The sequence below is a fragment of the Macaca thibetana genome, chromosome 9 (assembly GCF_024542745.1).
Source record: "Macaca thibetana thibetana isolate TM-01 chromosome 9, ASM2454274v1, whole genome shotgun sequence".
In the NCBI taxonomy this organism is placed as follows: Eukaryota; Metazoa; Chordata; class Mammalia; order Primates; family Cercopithecidae; genus Macaca; species Macaca thibetana.
Window position 1 is genome coordinate 128,435,212 of NC_065586.1, and position 17,026 is coordinate 128,452,237.

Genomic DNA, 17,026 nt, shown 5'->3' on the forward strand with positions numbered 1-17,026 from the left:
GTTGGAGTTGGTATCTTATTGCTAGTCTATTCTGTCAGTCTTAAGATCTCTTTTATTTTTATTTTTGAGACACAGTTTCACTCTGTCACCAGGCTGGAGTGCAGTGGTGCATTGTCGGCTCACTACAACCTCATCTGCTGGGTTCAAGTAATTCTTGTGCCTCAGACTCCCAAGTGGCAGGAATTATAGGTGCGCGCCCAGCTAATTTTTGTACTATTAGTAGTGATGGGGTTTCCCCTTGTTGGCCAGGCTAGTCTCGATCTCTTGACCTCAAGTGATCTGCCTGCCTTGGCCTCCCAAAGTGCTGGGATTACGGGCGTGAGCCACCTCACCCAGCCAAGATCTCTATTTTAATGTTAATGCTGGTGACTTTGCCTAACCCCCAAAAAGGAGAGTAGTATCATGAAGCATGCCCAATCCTTCACTGCTTGTAATGGTCTGACCTAGTTTTTCAGGTTTCTTTGGAATCCCCTTGACTGAGAAGACGGGTTCATTCAGTTGGTTGGGGGACTTAGAATTTTGTTTTTGGTTTACAATGTAGAAGAATATTAATTATTGGAAAAACATCACACATAATTTACGGCAGCTTCACAATAAGGTATTACATAAAAAACTAAAGCAGAGTAAAACTGTTTTATTTCCTGTTTTGGAAAATATCACTTTCTCCAGGCAAGATGGTATTGCAAGTTCAAGCTTAGAGACTGATACGGTTTGGCTATGTCTCCACTCAAATCTCATCTTGAATTCTCATGCGTTACGGGAAGGACCCAGCGGGAGGTAACTGAATCATGGGGGCAGGTCTTTCCCAGGCTGTTCTCGTGATAGTGAACACGTCTCACGAAATCTGATGGTTTTAAAAAGGTGAGTCCCCTGCACAAGCTCTCTCTCTTTTTGCCTGCTGCCCTCCATTTAAGATGTGACTTGCTCCTCCTTACCTTCCACTATGCTTGTGAGGCCTCCCCGGCCATGTGGAACTGTAAGTCCATTAAACCTCTTTTTCTTTCCAGTCTTGGGTATGTCTTTATCAGCAGCATAAAAACAAACTAATACAGAGGCCCTCCCACAATTCTCCCCACCCATGGCTACAATAGGTAATTTTTATTTTTTTAATTTTTATTTTTAAAATTTTTTTGAGATGGAGTCTCGCTTTGTCACCCAGGCTGGAGTGCAGTGGCACGCTCTCGGCTCACTGCAACCTTTGCTTACCAGGTTCAAGCAATTCTCCTGCCTCAGCCTCCCGAGTACCTGGAACTACAGGTATGCACCACCATGCTCAGATAATTTTTGTATTTTTAGTGGAGACGGGGGTTTCGCCATGTTGGTCAGGCTGGTCCAAACACCTGACCTCAGGTGATCTGCCCGCCTCAGCCTCCCAAAGCACTGGGATTACAGGTGTGAGCCATCATCATGCTTGGCCTATGATAGATAATTTTTAAAAGACAAATTTAAAAACCAACAACAGTCCATAGACCAAAAATGAATCGGAAACACATAGCAGCTCACAGGACCCAGACTTTGGGCCTGTGGGGGCTCTGGTCCCAGAAACAGGGAAAGGTGCTTGGGAAGGCTGTCCCTGAAGAGTGAGGGGCAGAAAGTGCCTGAGAGGAGTGGAGAACAGCCAAGAGCATCGCTGAAAACCAGGGCTGGAGTAAGTCTCTTGCCTCTGTAACTGCCCTATGGGTTCACCTTGCCTGCTGCCTAGACAGAGCCAATTTATCAAGACAGGGGAATTGCAATGGAGAAAGAGTCACAGCAGAGCCGGCTGTGCAGGAGACTGGAGTTTTACTATTACTCAATCAGTCTCCCCGCACATTCTGGGATCAGAGTTTTAAAGCTAATTCGGAGGGTGGGGCTTTGGGACATGTGGAGTGCTGACTGGTCAGGTTGGAGATGGAATCATAGGGGGCTGAAGTGAGGTTTCCTTGCTGTTTTCTACTCCCGGGTGGGCGCCAGAACCGGTGGAGCCAGATTACGGGTCTGGGTGGTATCAGCTGATCTATGGAGTGCTGGGTTTGCAAAATATCTCAAGCTCTGATCTAGGGTTTTACAATAATGATGTTATACCCAGGAGCAATTTGGGGAGGTTTAGACTCTTGGAGCCAGAGTCGCAGGACCCCTAACCTGTAATATCTAATACTGTAGCTAATTTGTCAGTCCTGCAAAGACAGACGGGTCCCTGGGCAAGAAGCAGGTATTTTCGGGAAAGGGCTGTTACCCATTTTGTTTCAGAGTTCCTTCCCAACGTTAGTTCGGCCTACGCCCAGGAATGAACAAGGACAGCTTAAGTTAGAAGCAAGATGGAGTCGGTTAGGTCTGATCTCTTTCACTATCATAATTTCCTCAGTTATAATTTTCTAAGGCAGTTTCACTTCCATGAAAGGAATGTGGAAAAACATACAACTTCTGCAGCGATATCTGGGGATGGAGACGAGGACAGCCCTCGGCCCAGCCTCTTGCTGGCTCCAGGACTGGATCTACAGCTCCCAACGGGAAGGCCAGGCAAGCACCCAAGCATGACCCCAAAAGGCTGGACGGAGGCTCCTGCCAGAGCATGACACACAGTGAATACCCAGGGAAACAGAACATAACCCCCTTTGCAGAAGCCTGCAAGCCTAGATTTCAAAACACAGGACTCCAAGAAGACAGATAACAATATCAGGCATCAACTGGTAAATTCAGCCCAGAAAACAATAGAGCACAGTTTAAAATAAGTGTGTCTAGGCCAGGCAGTGGCTCAGGCCTGGCAGTGGCTCACGCCTGTAATCCTAGCACTTTGGGAGGCCGAGGCGGGTGGATGGCTTGAGCTCAGGAGTTCGAGACCAGCCTAGGCAACATGCTAAAACCCCGTCTCTACAAAAAATACAAAAATTAGCCCAGCATGGTGGCACATGCCTGCAGTCTCAGCTACTTGAGGGACTGAGGTGGGAGGATTGCTTGAATCTGGGAGGGAAAGGCTGCAGTGAGCCAAGATCACACCACTGCACTCCAGCCTGGGTGACAGACTGAGACCCTACCTCAAAAAATAAATAAAATAAATAAATAGATGTGCTTAGGATTCTCATGGTAGATAAAGAAAGAAAACAGCAATGAACATTAAAAACATTATAAAACAAAAACTGGAAGAAATAAGAACAAATGGACACAAAAAAGAAAATTAGAAATATAGACCAATGCAGTTTCATTTAAAAACTCAATCGATGAAACAAACTAATTGGACGGACAGAGAGCTAGTAAACTGGAAGATCGTAAACCCAGAACACAGAGGCCAACATTGGGAAGCGCAGTTTGAGAGATGGACAAGACACTGAGTGGGTACTCCCTTTTAGGAGATCCCAGAACAAGAATTCCGTCAGGGTGCAGAGGTGCCACGGGAGGACAGATGGCCGGAACCTTGCTATCTCAGGTGAGAAGAGACGGCCAGCGCCAGGCAGCATAGCCAAACCAACCCACACTCAGAAATACCACAGCAGAATTTCAGAACAAAGACATGAAAAGAGAAGACAGATTTCCTTCATGGAAGTGGCAATGCCACGGGCAGCAAACTTCTCGGCAGGGTAGCAGCAGTTGCTGCCCCAGAGGAAGGTCCTAAAACCACCACATGCCGCACCAGCTTTATAGCCACTCAATAATCAGATCAAAATGAACACTTATTTGTTCCTACGTTGGGAGGCTCACCCAAGAATGCTTGCCAAAAGGCTACCAATGGATGTGATCTGCCTGGGTAAAAACTGAGAACAGAAAAGGGCAAAACATGCTCGTACAAACAATTAACTACTGACTACAAAAATTAATTTAGCATGAAAAATGTGAAACAAAAACCTGAGGCAACAATAATAAGCAAGAGGGAACAGGCTCAAATTGTTGGTAACTGTTTTATTTGTGAAAAGAGATAGTGGAATGCTGAACCTTGTTAGAAACAGCATTGCGCTGAAATCTGCCATCCCTCTCGCTGCTGCTCACGGCACCACCCACGCCACTCCCCATTCTCTCCTTGCTCTGCCCGGGAGGTTGGCCTCCCCACGCTCCTGGGAAGGTACTGGTTGTGCCTTCAGCTTCCTGACTGGTACGATAGTTGGGTACGTACGAAAACTTTTTTTTGAGACAGGGTCTCGCTCTGTCACCCAGGTTGACATTCAGTGGCACAATCATAGCTCACTGCAGCCTCAAAATCCTAGGTTCAAGCGATCCTCTTGCCTCAGCCTCCCACACAGCTGGAACTACAGGTGTGTGCCACCACACCACTTTTTTTTTTAAATTTTTTGTAGAGACTGGGTTGCCCAGTCTGGTCACAAACTCCTGGCCACAAGTGATCCTCCCACCGTGGCCTCCCAAAGTGCTGAGATTACAGGCATGAGCCATCGTGTCCGGCCTGAAAACATTTCTTATTGTGATCTTCACAAAAATAAAATGTAACTCCCCTAAGTGGGTAGTCGTTTCTCCATATATGTTGTTTCCTTAAAAAGGTGAAATCACGCCGGCCCCTAGTGGTTCACACCTGTAATCCCAGCACTTTGGGAGGCCCAGGCGAGCGGATCACGAGGTCAGGAGATCAAGACCAGCCTCGCCAACATGGTGAAACCTCGTCTCTACTAAAAATACAAAAATTAGCTGGGCGTGGTGGCAGGCACCTGTAGTCCCAGCTACTGGGGAGGCTGAGGCAGGAGAACTGCTTGAATCTGGGAGGCGGAGGTTGCAGTGAGCCGAGATCATGCTACTGCACTCCAGCCTGGGAGGCAGAGGAAGACTCCATCTCAAAAAAAAAAAAAAAAAAGAAATTATGGCTGGCTCTAGCTAAACTGTCCGGGTTTCAAGAGTGTTTCTGGACGGGATGGAGGGTGCTACTTTTCATTAACAGCTGGATCCAGGAATGAAGGTGCACGGGACTACAGGGCTCCACATGACCACGAAGCACCTCCCCTTCCGCCCGTGTCATTTCATCTTCTCACAAATTCTCAAAACCCTTCCTCAGGACACTCACTGCGTTTCCTCGCCCCCCTCACTCCTCCGTCCACGGCAGGAGACTCAGCAGAGGAGCCTTACTTCTCCAAGGAGGACGGTCTGAGTCTGCGTTCCCCTGAGAGCAAGCCCTGAGGCAAGATTTGGGGACAAGCAGCTCACGTGGGAAGTGACTCCAGGAAGCCCCAGGAGAGAAGCGGGGAGTGAGCCCAGCGGGAAGGGCAGGCAGCGAGGGCGGCTCCAAAGCTGGTGCCTCAGCACCAATTCTTTTCTGCTCGGCTGTCCTCGAGCAGCCCCGCCCGCCCCGGGCCCTCCGGCTGCCCAGACAGCACTCAGCATCCCGCTGTCTTCCTTCCCCTCTGTGCCAGGCCGCTCGCCCCTCCAAACCCCCTGGGTCTCTCACTTGCCCGTCGGTCACCACCCCTCCGCCGCAGCTGGCGCGGAAAAACGGATGCTGCCGTTGGTCGCGTGCGTGCGCAGGCGCACCACACCCGTGCCCCCGCGCAGGCGCACCACAACCTCCCCCCCGCCGGCGCAAGCACCCCCTCCCCGCGCAGGCGCACCACAACCCGCCCCCGCAAACGGGCACAAACCGCCACAACAGGCACACCCCCGCGCGCAGGCGCAGCACACCCCTCGCGCAGGCGCACCACGGACACACCCACGCTCGGGTTGGCGCCTGCGGGCTTCGGTACCGGCGTCTCCATGGCGACCGCGTTGTCTGGGTGGCCTCCATTGTTGGGCTGCAGCTCTCGGCGGCGTGACTCGCCAGCGCTCCAGTGGGCCGGGGAGCGGCAGGTGAGACGGGCGGGCACGGCCAGCTCCCTGAGCCCTCGAGGCGGGCGGTGGCAGGAAGGTGGTGCCGCGGCCCCTGGTGCCCTGTCGCGTAGCTCCAGCCCCGATGCTGACGGCAAAGGCCACACTCCTCAGGCCTGGAATGTGAGGCCCAGAGCGTCGGATCCAACTCTGCCTCGCCCGGATGGGGAAACTGAGGCAGGGAGCAGGGGTGGGCGTGCGTGGGGATCCCTTGAAGGCAGCCTCGGAAACCCCACTGAGCCCGCGCTGCCTGGGCGCTGTGTAAGTCCAGGCTGTCGTTTCACTTCTGGTTTTAAGATATTTTCCCTGTTCCGAGGTTTGAAGCCTCCCGTCCTCTGTTTTAAGTTCCGTGATTCGGAGAAAACAAGTGAACTGACCGTGAAAAAGCCCACAGGCTTCCATGGAATATAGGCCGCCTGGGGTCGAACCCTGCTGGGTCTCAGTGTCGCCGCTACCTCCCAATTAACTGCGCCCCTGCAGCAGTTCCCTAACTGATCTACGCCTCAGCCTCCTCCTCCTTAAAACGGGAATGAAGTACACACACATGTGCCAATCATTGGGCGGTTGAGTGATTTGAATTAGATGAACTGGTGCATTCCAACGTTGATTCTTATTGCCGAATAAATTGTTTGGAAATTGCAAGTGGAAGTGTGCCTCGCTGAATGAGGTTTTGGTGAACAATAGTTCTGAGTAAAAGTGTTGCTGGACAACGAAAATTCAAGATTCTTAATTTAACAGGTTTTTCCCCGGTGCTTAACTGGGTGTTAGCCAGACTTAGTTCTGGTCACTGGGCCAAAATGGTAAACAAAAGACAGGCTTCCTGGCCTCAAGGAACTAAAAACATATTTCAAAAGGCACAGAACCACACCAGAGATAAGAAACAGTGCAAACTTCACCCCCCCAATCATTTCATGGAAGCGGTACAGTTGATTTACAGGCTTTGAAGTGTTCTGATCTGTTTATATCCCTAAAATGATCATTTCTATTTATTGTGCGCCTTTGCGTTTTCCAGGAGTTAAATCTTGGAACTCGATTGTACAAAGTGAAAGCAGAGAATTTTAATCTGAACCTCTTTGTATTTTTTTTTTTTTTTTTTTAACATGTTTAAAAGTCAGATTTTTGCTACAGCTTATGAAAAATGACAGCTTTTAAAGCAAGTTAAATTACTGCAGATCTGCCACATAGCTGTTCTGTTTTGCCTCAGTATAATTAGTTGTTTCTACATCTTCCCTTCCTGTGTCTCCAGGTGACTCCAGACCAAGGAGGATGAGCTGCTGTCCCTGGAAGAGAACGGATGGAGGGAAGCGGCTCCTACACAGTTCCCTCTGTGGCTGCTGCTGATCTGGAGGAGGGTGCTGGTCAGACTAGGAGCTTGCCTGCCACCCCATCCAAAGATGTTCACAAGTGTGTTGGAGGCATCATCTTTTCCTCCTCACCGATTTTAGACTTGAGTGAAAGTGGTCTGTGCCATTTGGAGGAGGTCTTTAGAATCCCCAGCCTTCAAGTAAGTGGGGCTGCTCCTCTGGCTGTGTTGGGAGGCAGAAATGGGAATCTACCCCGGGCTTTATTTGTAGGCTTCTTTCTCTTTGGAAGTGATGAATTCTAAAATGAAATAGAGGAAAGGCTAACTCATAGTTTCATATGCCGATCACAACAAAATGGGAAATTTCATGATGGGAAATTTCATGATGGGGACCAACCCATGGAAATAGTGCATCTATTTAGATGAAGGCGTCTGTTCTCTTCCTTGCAGTTCACCTCTCAAAACCTGTGGTAGTAACTACTGCCAAACACCCTTGAACTCTTAATTAAAACACAAAACCTTAAAGAAAATCAGGCAACATTAACAGTTAAAAACTTTGTTCTCACCCATGGTTTTGCTCATGTTACACACTGGTTTTACTTCGTGCCCGGCCCTTCTCCGGGTCAGTCCGCAGTAGATGCTGTCTTGTCCCTATGATTTCTAGAGAAAGCTTCTGTGAGGGCACAGCTTTGATGTTAGACAGTTGAGGGTTCCCCCTGCAGCACCTGTCCCTGCTGGGACTCACAGAATTTCCTTAAACCTCATTTGGTTTAATCTGGAATGTGGGAACGATCACATTTTCACATCATTTATTGTAAAAATGAATAACGTGAAAGTTCAGTGTCTGAAACACGGTTATGATATTGATTGACTTTCTTTTTGTATTTTTAGTAGAGATGGGGTTTCACCATGTTGCCCAGGATGGTCTTGAACACCTGAGATCAGGTGATCTGCCTGTCTCAGCCTCTCAAAGTGCTGGAATTACAGGTGTAAGCCACCGCACCTGGCCAGATTGACATTTTTGAGTGCTTTTACCAGAGCTACATATTTAGATTTTTAGTGGCTGCTTAAGTTATAAACTCTACATTTGCCTTGTCTTTGCTGTCAGGGCAGCACTGGTCTCGCTCTTTCCTTCCTGCTGACATCTAGGATAAGGCACTGGTCATGGGGACCTGCCTTGTCCTGGCTCCTGTTACACAGGTGTCACTTTTAATGAACAGATATCCTCAGCCCTGAATTACGGATCCAGCAGAGCCCTGAGGTTTCTGTTACCTTTATGCATAATGGGAGAAGGAGGAAATTCCAGAGGTCTTCAGGCTTAATGAAGAAACTTGATAACTGCTTATAGCTTTCAGAAGACAAATGTCAGTATAAATTTTATTACCATGACATCAAGTCTCTAAATGAGGTAATCAGAGTGGTAGACTTTCTCACTGAAGTCATAAACAGCACTTCCAGAGATCCCCCATCCTCACATGAGGCTCCCAGGACCTAATAGGAAAGATGAAACTTGTGTTGTGACATAGCCGATTCACTGTTCACCATGTGAGAAACAAACCCAAAGAATGGACTCAGAGAACAGTGGAAATGAGACTTTTAAACACAGTTTTGCAAGATTGGGTGTCTGGTGGGCAGGCACACCCAGCACGGTTACAGCAAGCCTCTTATCCCCTAGTGCACAGGTCCCGCCCCCAGTTCCTCATAGGCTGAGTACTGTGGGGGGGGGGTCACAGTCTTCCCGGACTTCACCTATTGGTTGTTGGGTAGGGGCTGCAGGGTGTAGGTCCCGCCCCCGCTTCCTCATAGGCTGAGTACTGTTGGGGGGGGGGGTCACAGCCTTCCCGGACTTCACCTATTGGTTGTTGGGTAGGGGGTGTAGGGTGCAGGTCCCGCCCCCGCTTCCTCATAGGCTGAGTACTGTGTGGGCGGGGGGTCACAGTCTTTCTGGAGGTCGCCTATTGGTTGTTGGGCAGGGGCTGTAGGTGTTTTCTTTGGGGTTGTCTTGCTGCATTTTGTTGCGGCCCACAATGCATTGCACTGCCAGTCAGCTCAGGGGCTCTTCCAGTATTTGACTTATGACCTAAGTAGCTGGGCAGGCTGATAAGAACAGACAAAACGAGATATTTTTAGGCCAGTAAACTTTCATCTTAGACTAAACCTCTTTAGTTCGGGTGAGGGCAACTAAGGGGTGGGGAGTGCCGAGAAGCAGGCGTTGGCTATCCAAGCAGGGGCCTAGTACATCCTGTTTCTTCTGTAGTTTGTTGACCTAAGCCGATTCAAGGCACTTTGTCTTGGAAATGGACCATTGTATACATTATTTCCTTCAATTCCCTCCTCTTTCTCTTTTTACTCCTGTTAGTCCCATTTCCACATTTATTTTTGTGTCCTTTGTTCCTCACATCATTTCAAAAGCTGTTGACTGTCTTCATCATAACAGAGTAGATCTGATTTGGTTTCTAATAATAGTTGATATGTTATGGGTATTTGTTTGTTGATGGCTGTTTCAATTAATTTTTGGGTTAACCCTTTAACATGGAGGATAATGCAACACCCTGTAGCTCTCAGGACTCCAGCCCCTATTATAAGGGATGTCAGAATGGAGGCGACCATTCCTTTCCGTTTTCCCGAACCAGCTCTCTAGCCAATCAACTCTCTAGCCAATCATCAATTCCAGCATTTTCCACCAATTCATTGGCTAAAGTTGTTAACTCTTGTAATGCTTTTGTGATGATTCCATCTGGGGCAGTATTGTTAGGAATGAAAGTGCAATGCTTTCCGCCCATTATGACGCGTACGGCCCCTTTCTCTGCCAAGATCATGTCTAGTGCAAGTCTGTTCTTCCATGCCATTTGGTTGGTGGCATCTAACTGGCCAGCCACTTCTTTGAGAGCATCTTGAGTATAGGTGATGAATCTTTGTTGATTGTAATAGATGCAATTCATCAGTCTACATTTTTATTAATAGTTGACCACCAGAAGAGTGCTGATGCAAGCCCAGCAGCTGTGTGGTTTCGGGTCTTCGGTTCGTTAGGTGCTCCTCTAGGACTCCTACTGAGTCAATATAAATATTGGGATCAAAAGAATCTGCTAGATCTCTCTGACTTAGGTGGCCATGGGGGTTCTTGGGGATCTTATGGAATGCCAGGGTGAATGGAATGGCCAGTTGAACTGAGGCACAAGTCCCAGTCCATTTGGACAGTAACAGGTCACAGAGGTTCCTCTTCCCACTTACCACAAGACATCAGCCTGGGGTGTATGAAGAGCCGAGTAGTTGCCATTGTTTGACTCACCAGTAATGTTTAAGATGTGGGTACAAGTTGAGAGTTCTCCCACAGCCTTATTGAACTCTGCCCCCTGCCTAGAGAGGCAAGAGGAGTGGTTCGTATTCCCTATGGAGGATGAGGGGATTGCTCTCATGTCTGATTTTCACAAGGCGGGAATAGCAGTGATAGACTTTTGCAAATCTCATTTCCCCATGCATCCCTGTCCTGGTATAAAGCCAATATGCATTGCATTCCATCAGGATTGGTATCCAATCCTGGGGGAACTGGAACCACCTGTGCCTGAGGCTGCCCAGCAGAACATGCGTGACAGTAGCTCTTATTAAGAGCTAGTACCGAAAATCTGACCCATCAGGCCCAGGCATTGATATCCCCATATCCAGTCTCAGTTTCTAAAGTCTGCCTCAAATCTGTTACCTTTGTTATTTTTACTCTCTTAGGGCATTGTCCGGTGGGTTAAAGGAAGTAGTGGGACCGGGAGTTATAGTAATCCTGGGTGGGCTCGGGGTAGAGTTGGTGACGTGCCTGAAAGCTAACTGTTCCACGGGATCCCTTCCTGAGATACTTATTCCTGATCCATACCTCCAAGGTTCCTGGTCTAGAGTAGCTAGGGTGTTTATGTTAATTAATATAGGATTGCACTCTAAATTTCTACAGTTAGGTGGTGTGGGGCTCTTATATAACTGTATTTTATCCTTTAAGGGTTTGGTTTTGGGAGAATGGCTCACCCAGCCTCAAAATTGGGTGGTCCACCAGACCTCATTCCAGCTAGCACAGGGCTTTCCCCGTAGCGACCTGTTTCAGGACATAAATATTTGTTTGCTCGTGACAGCTGCCTTTGGTTCCCTAAATTCCCACAAAGTAAGACTTGGCAGGCATCAAAACTTATGGTCTGGGAGGTGGAGGTTCTAGCTATATTGACTATTAGTTTGATTGGCTATTCTTCTACCAGGCTCCGTCCAATAATTGTGTACCGATTAATTCTAACTACGTCCACCCCAATGACAGAGCCTGCTCGTGGCTTCCTTCTAGGTTTTCCTCAGAGTTAGCTTAGGGGTTCCTTAGGAGATCTGTACACTTCCCATTTCCCCTTTCCCTTCCTTCCAGGAGTTCTTTTACCTGTCTCTTGACTGAGTGCCATGTGTCCACCCCTATCCAGCTGTTCGTACGGCTGTCTCAGTGGTTAGGAGAGCTTGGTAGGGACCTTCCCAGCTTGGGCAGAGCTTCGCCAGGCTGGAAGTGGTGAACCGTGAACTCATGAGGCAGGGTTTGAGTCAGAAATCCTTTCAACCGGAGGGATGACAGGGTGGAGGATATGGCCAGTGTATAATTTCTTAAAAATTCGTCTTTGGTTTTCATAGCAGGAAGGTCAGTAGTCCCACCTAAATCTGGGAGTCCATATAACAACTCGTAAGGGGACCGTCCCAGGCCTTTCCTCGGGGCTGTACTAATCCTCAGGAGTTGCTCTGGGGAGACGTCTGGTCCAAGGCACTTTAGTTTCTAAGATTAGTAAATACGCTTTTGGAGAGTCCGATTCCTTTTTTCTGCTTTTCCAGAGGAAGCAGGGTGCCAAGGGGTGTGGTAACCCATCTAATGTACAAACCCTCCAGAATTCCCCTTAGCACCCTTGAGGTAAAGTGGCTCCCGTTGTCTGAATCAATATTTTCTACCAGGCCAAATCTGGGTATAATTTGTTGTGAGATTATTTTGGCCACATACGTGGTGGTGGCAGTTGGGAGGGGGAGGCCCCTACCCAGGTGGAGAGGTGGTTTACCATTGCCAGCAGATACTTTCGTCTCCCTATTGTGGGCATTTCTGTAAAATCTTCTTGAAGGAGGTCTCCCTCTGGTAGTCTTTTGGTTTTTTTGGTTTTTTTTTTGAGATGGAGTCTCGCACTATTGCCCCGACTGGAGTGCAGTGGTGCAATCTCAGCTCATTGCAACCTCCGCCTCCCGGGTTCAAGTGATTCTCCTGCCTCAGCCTCCCGAGTAGCTGGGATTACAGGCACCTGCCACCACGCCCAGCTAATTCTTTGTATTTTTAGTAAAGATGGAGTTTCACACTATGTTGGGCAGGCTGGTCTCAAACTCCTAACCTCATGATCCACCTGCCTCAGCCTCCCAAAGTGCTGGGATTACAGGCATGAGCCTCCGCACCCAGCTAGTAGTCGAACTACCTTTTTGTTTATTCTCTGGCAGGTCACACAACCCCCACACACTTGTTTAGCAGGTGTGTAAATCCCTATACACCCTTAATTCTTGAGTATTGCATCACACGTGGTCTTGGGACCCCAGTGACTTCCTTGTGCAGTATGGACATCAGTTCTCTCATTATGGGTTTATCATTTATCTCCCATCAGAGAGCACCCACCTCCCATCCTCAGTTTGAGTGGCCCCTATCTTGTTCTTTTTTTTTTTTTTTTTTTTTTTTTTTTTTTTGAGACGGAGTCTCGCTCTGTCGCCCAGGCTGGAGTGCAGTGGCCGGATCTCAGCTCACTGCAAGCTCCACCTCCCGGGTTCACGCCATTCTCCTGCCTCAGCCTCCTGAGTAGCTGGGACTACAGGCGCCTGCCACCTCGCCCAGCTAGTTTTTTTGTATTTTTTAGTAGAGACGGGGTTTCACCGTGTTAGCCAGGATGGTCTTGATCTCCTGACCTCGTGATCCGCCCGTCTTGGCCTCCCAAATTGCTGGGATTACAGGCTTGAGCCACCGCGCCCAGCCGAGTGGCCCCTATCTTGCCCAGCTCTTCCTCCTCTTTAGAAAATTGGGGTCTTAATACCACCTTAGGGATATCTGGATTAGGCTAAACAGTCTAACTTCTTACTTTAGAGAGGCTTGTTTAGAAGCTTCATCCACAAGCCTGTTCCCTACAGCTTCTATAGTGTTTCCTATCTGACAGCCGTTTACATGAACCATGGCTATCTCCGCTGGAGGCAGGATGCTTTCTAAAACTTGCTTGACCAGTTCCCCATGTACCAGTTTTTTCCCCTTACTATTTATCAGGCCCCACTCTGTCCAGATCCTTCCAAAGGTATGTCCTACTCCATAGGCGTATTTGGAATCACTATATATAGTGCCTTCTTGGTCTTCTAGGGGCTTTAGGGCCTGGTTAAGAGCATATTATTCACAGGTTTGTGCTGACCAGTTGTTGGGTAATCTACCTTTTTCACATGAGGATCGTTTGCATCAATGACAGCATAGCCATTGTGTCTTTTACCATTAGTCACTTGGGATGACCCATCCACAAACAGCCTCATTCCATCATGTAGGGGAGCTTCTCGAAGGTCTGGTGTGACTTTAGTTTGATATTCTATGATACCTAACAGTTACAGTCTGATGCCACCTTATTCTCCTGTCCTTTCAATAAGAAACTGACTGGATTCAAGCAAGTATCTGTTATTAAGACCAAATCATCTTTTTCTAGTAATAGGACTTCATATTTTAATGTCCAGGAATTAGTCAACCATCTCCCAGCTCTTTGATTTCATATATGCCTGACCTGATGTGGGGTGCTCCCTACCAGGGCCCAGTCGAAGGTCAGCTTCCAACCCTCCTCTGTCAGCAGGGCTGTGACAGCTACTGCTTGCACACATTTGGGCCACCTTCAAGGGACAGGATCAAGAAGCTTGGAGATAAAAACAACAGTTGCCTCTTCCCCGCCCCAGATTTGAGTGAACACCCCAAGGGCCACTCCCTGGCCTACTGTTATTAACAGATAACACATTTTCTTTAAAGATGGAAAGGCCAGGACTGGGACTGTAGCGAGAGCTTGCTTTAAATCCTCCACTGCCTTGATTTCTTCCAGGGACCATTGCAAAGGTTACTAGAAGGTTACTAGAAGTTTGTCTTCTAGTAACTTAAGATACAAAATCTTTGTTTTTTTGAGCATATGAGTCAATCCATAATCTACAGTAACCAGTTAAACCTAAAAATTTTTGGAGTTCTTTCTTTGTCTTAGGCAAGGGCAGACCCACTATTCCCAATACTCTTTCTGGGTTTATTCTCCGCTTCCCTTCACTAATTAGATGTCCTAAATATTTAACTTCTTTTTCTACAAATTGGAGTTTGTTCTTGGAGAAACAAGAACAAGCCCCTTTCCCCTAGGAAATTAAGCAACCCCATTTCCCCTAGGAAATCAAGCAAGCTTGCGGTAGCTTCGGATACCTTGTTCCTCCTTTTCCCAGAAATTAGAAGAACATCCACATACTGTAATAACTGGGTTTCTCTGGAAGGTTGGAATTCCTCCAGGACTTTTTCTGAGACATGACCAAATAAGTCTGGGGCTTCCGTGAAACCTTTTGGCAGCACAGTCCAACAGTACTGCTGCTTTCTCCCAGTTACAGGGTTTTCCATTCAAAGGCAAAGAGGTCCCTACTCCTAGAGTCTAGGGGACGTGCCCGGAATGCGTCTTTCAGATCCACTACACCGAACCACTTACGTTAATGGGGTATTTTACTAAGAAGGGTGTAGGGGTGAGGCATCACAGGATGGTGAGTTTGTACAATTTGATTTATAGTTCTTAGATCTTACGCTAATCTGTAGGACCCATCCGGTTTCTTTACGGGGAGAATTGGAGTGTTGTATGGTGACATGCGGAGTTCCAGTAGTCCATCTTTAATTCATTCCTCTGTTACCGCTTGGAGACCCTTTCTCCCTTCAGTGGGTATGGGATATTGTTTCCTGCAATCTCTTTCTCTTTCTCCTGGATGTTTTAGTTCAATCTGTAAGGGTGTGATTTTTAATCCTCCCGTTGCCTTCCTTAATCCACACAAGGGGATTACTTTCTTCCTCCTCTGTTAGAAGGCCCATCATTACTTTTATTTGTCCCTTCTCTATTCCTAATCCTAAACCTAATCTGACAATCAGGTCTTGACCAAGGAGGTTAGTTCCTGCTTCAGGAACATGTAAGAACAACCACTTAATTTGTTCTGATCCCAAGCTAATTAACATTTTCTTAAATATCGGAACCTGAAATCCCTCCCTCTTTACCCCGATACTGTTAACTTCTCCTTAGAGAGTTTTGCGCCCCTTGGTTGGTACATTGGGGAGAAGCAAGCCCCTCCAGTGTCGATCAAAGATGTCATTTCTTCCCCGTACGGACCACCAGGTTGTGAGAAACAAACTCACCCATCCAAACCCAAAGAATGGACTCAGAGACCCAGAGAACAGTGGAAATGCGACTTTTAATGACGGTTTTGCAAGATTGGGTGTCTGGTGGGCAGGCACACCCAGCAGGGTTACAACAAGCCATTTATCCCCTAGCGCGCAGGTCCTGCCCACCCAGTTCCTCATAGGCTGAGTACTGTGGGGGGGTCACAGTCTTCCTGGATGTTGCCTATTGGTTGTTGGGTAGGGGCTGCAGGGTGCAGGTCCCACCCCCGCTTCCTCATAGGCTGAGTACTGTGGGGGGCGGTCACAGCCTTCCCGGACTTTACCTATTGGTTGTTGGGTAGGGGGTGTAGGGTGCAGGTCCCACCCCCGCTTCCTCATAGGCTGAGTACTGTGGGGGGGGGGTCACAGTCTTCCCGAACTTCACCTATTGGTTGTTGGGTAGGGGGTGTAGAGTGCAGGTCCCTCCCCTGGTTCCTCATAGGCTGAGTACTGTGGTGGGGGGGGTCACAGCCTTCCTGGACTTCACCTATTGGTTGTTGGGTAGGGGCTGCAGGGTGCAGGTCCTACCCCCGCTTCCTCATAGGCTGAGTACTGTGGGGGTGACAGTCTTCCTGGATGTTGCATATTGGTTGTTGGGTAGGAGGTGTAGGGTGCAGGTTCCTCTCCTGGTTCCTCATAGGCTGAGTACTGTGGGGGGCGGGTCACAGCCTTCCCAGACTTCACCTATTGGTTGTTGGGTAGGGGGTGTAGGGTGCAGGTCCCTCCCCTGGTTCCTCATAGGCTGAGTACTGGGGGGGGGGGGTCACAGCTTTCCCGGACTTCACCTATTGGTTGTTGGGTAGGGGCTGCAGGGTGAAGGTCCCGCCCCCGCTTCCTCATAGGGTGAGTACTGTGGGGGTCACAGTCTTCCTGGATGTTGTCTATTGGTTGTTGGGCAGGGGCTGTAGGGTGCAGGTTCCTCCCCCGCTTCCTCATATGGTGAGTACTGTGGGGGGGGTCACAGTCTTCCCGGACTTCACCTATTGGTTGTTGGGTAGGGGCTGCAGGGTGCAGGTCCCGCCTCCGGTTCCTCATAGGCTGAGTACTGTGGGGGGGGTCACAGCCTTCCTGGATGTTGCCTATTGGTTGTTGGGTAGGGGCTGTAGGGTGCAGGTTCCTCCCCTGGTTCCTCATAGGCTGAGTACTGTGGGGGGGGTCACAGCCTTCCTGGATGTTGCCTATTGGTTGTTGGGTAGGGGGTGTAGGGTGTAGGGTGCAGGTCCCGCCTCCGGTTCCTCATAGGCTGAGTACTGTGGGGGGTGGTCACAGTCTTCCTGGACGTCGCCTATTGGTTGTTGGGTAGGGGCTGCAGGGTGCAGGTTCCTCTCCTGGTTCCTCACAGACTGAGTACTGTGGGGGTCACAGTCTTCCTGGACGTTGTCTATTGGTTGTTGGGTAGGGGGTGTAGGGTGCAGGTCCCGCCTCCGGTTCCTCATAGGCTGAGTACTGTGGGGGGTGGTCACAGTCTTCCTGGACGTCGCCTATTGGTTGTTGGGCAGGGGCTGTAGGTGTTTTCTTTG

The 17,026-nt window shown here is 48.8% G+C and overlaps 1 protein-coding gene across 6 annotated transcripts in view; it reads left to right on the forward strand.

Annotated features, from left to right (window-relative positions):
- The first annotated feature begins 5,496 nt into the window (after positions 1 to 5,496).
- LRRC27 (leucine rich repeat containing 27) overlaps positions 5,497 to 17,026 on the forward strand; it is a 50,128-nt gene continuing 38,598 nt past the window's right edge. For 2 of the 6 annotated variants that reach the window (XM_050805505.1, XM_050805510.1), the window contains exons 1-2: positions 5,613 to 5,754; positions 7,019 to 7,276. In XM_050805505.1, coding sequence (XP_050661462.1) covers positions 7,067 to 7,276 — 210 coding nt within the window. In that variant the 5' untranslated portion in view covers positions 5,613 to 5,754; positions 7,019 to 7,066. Of the gene's footprint in view, positions 6,034 to 7,018; positions 7,277 to 17,026 lie in introns of all 6 variants that reach the window. The other 4 variants (XM_050805502.1, XM_050805504.1, XM_050805503.1 and 1 more) reach the window with 4 other exon arrangements.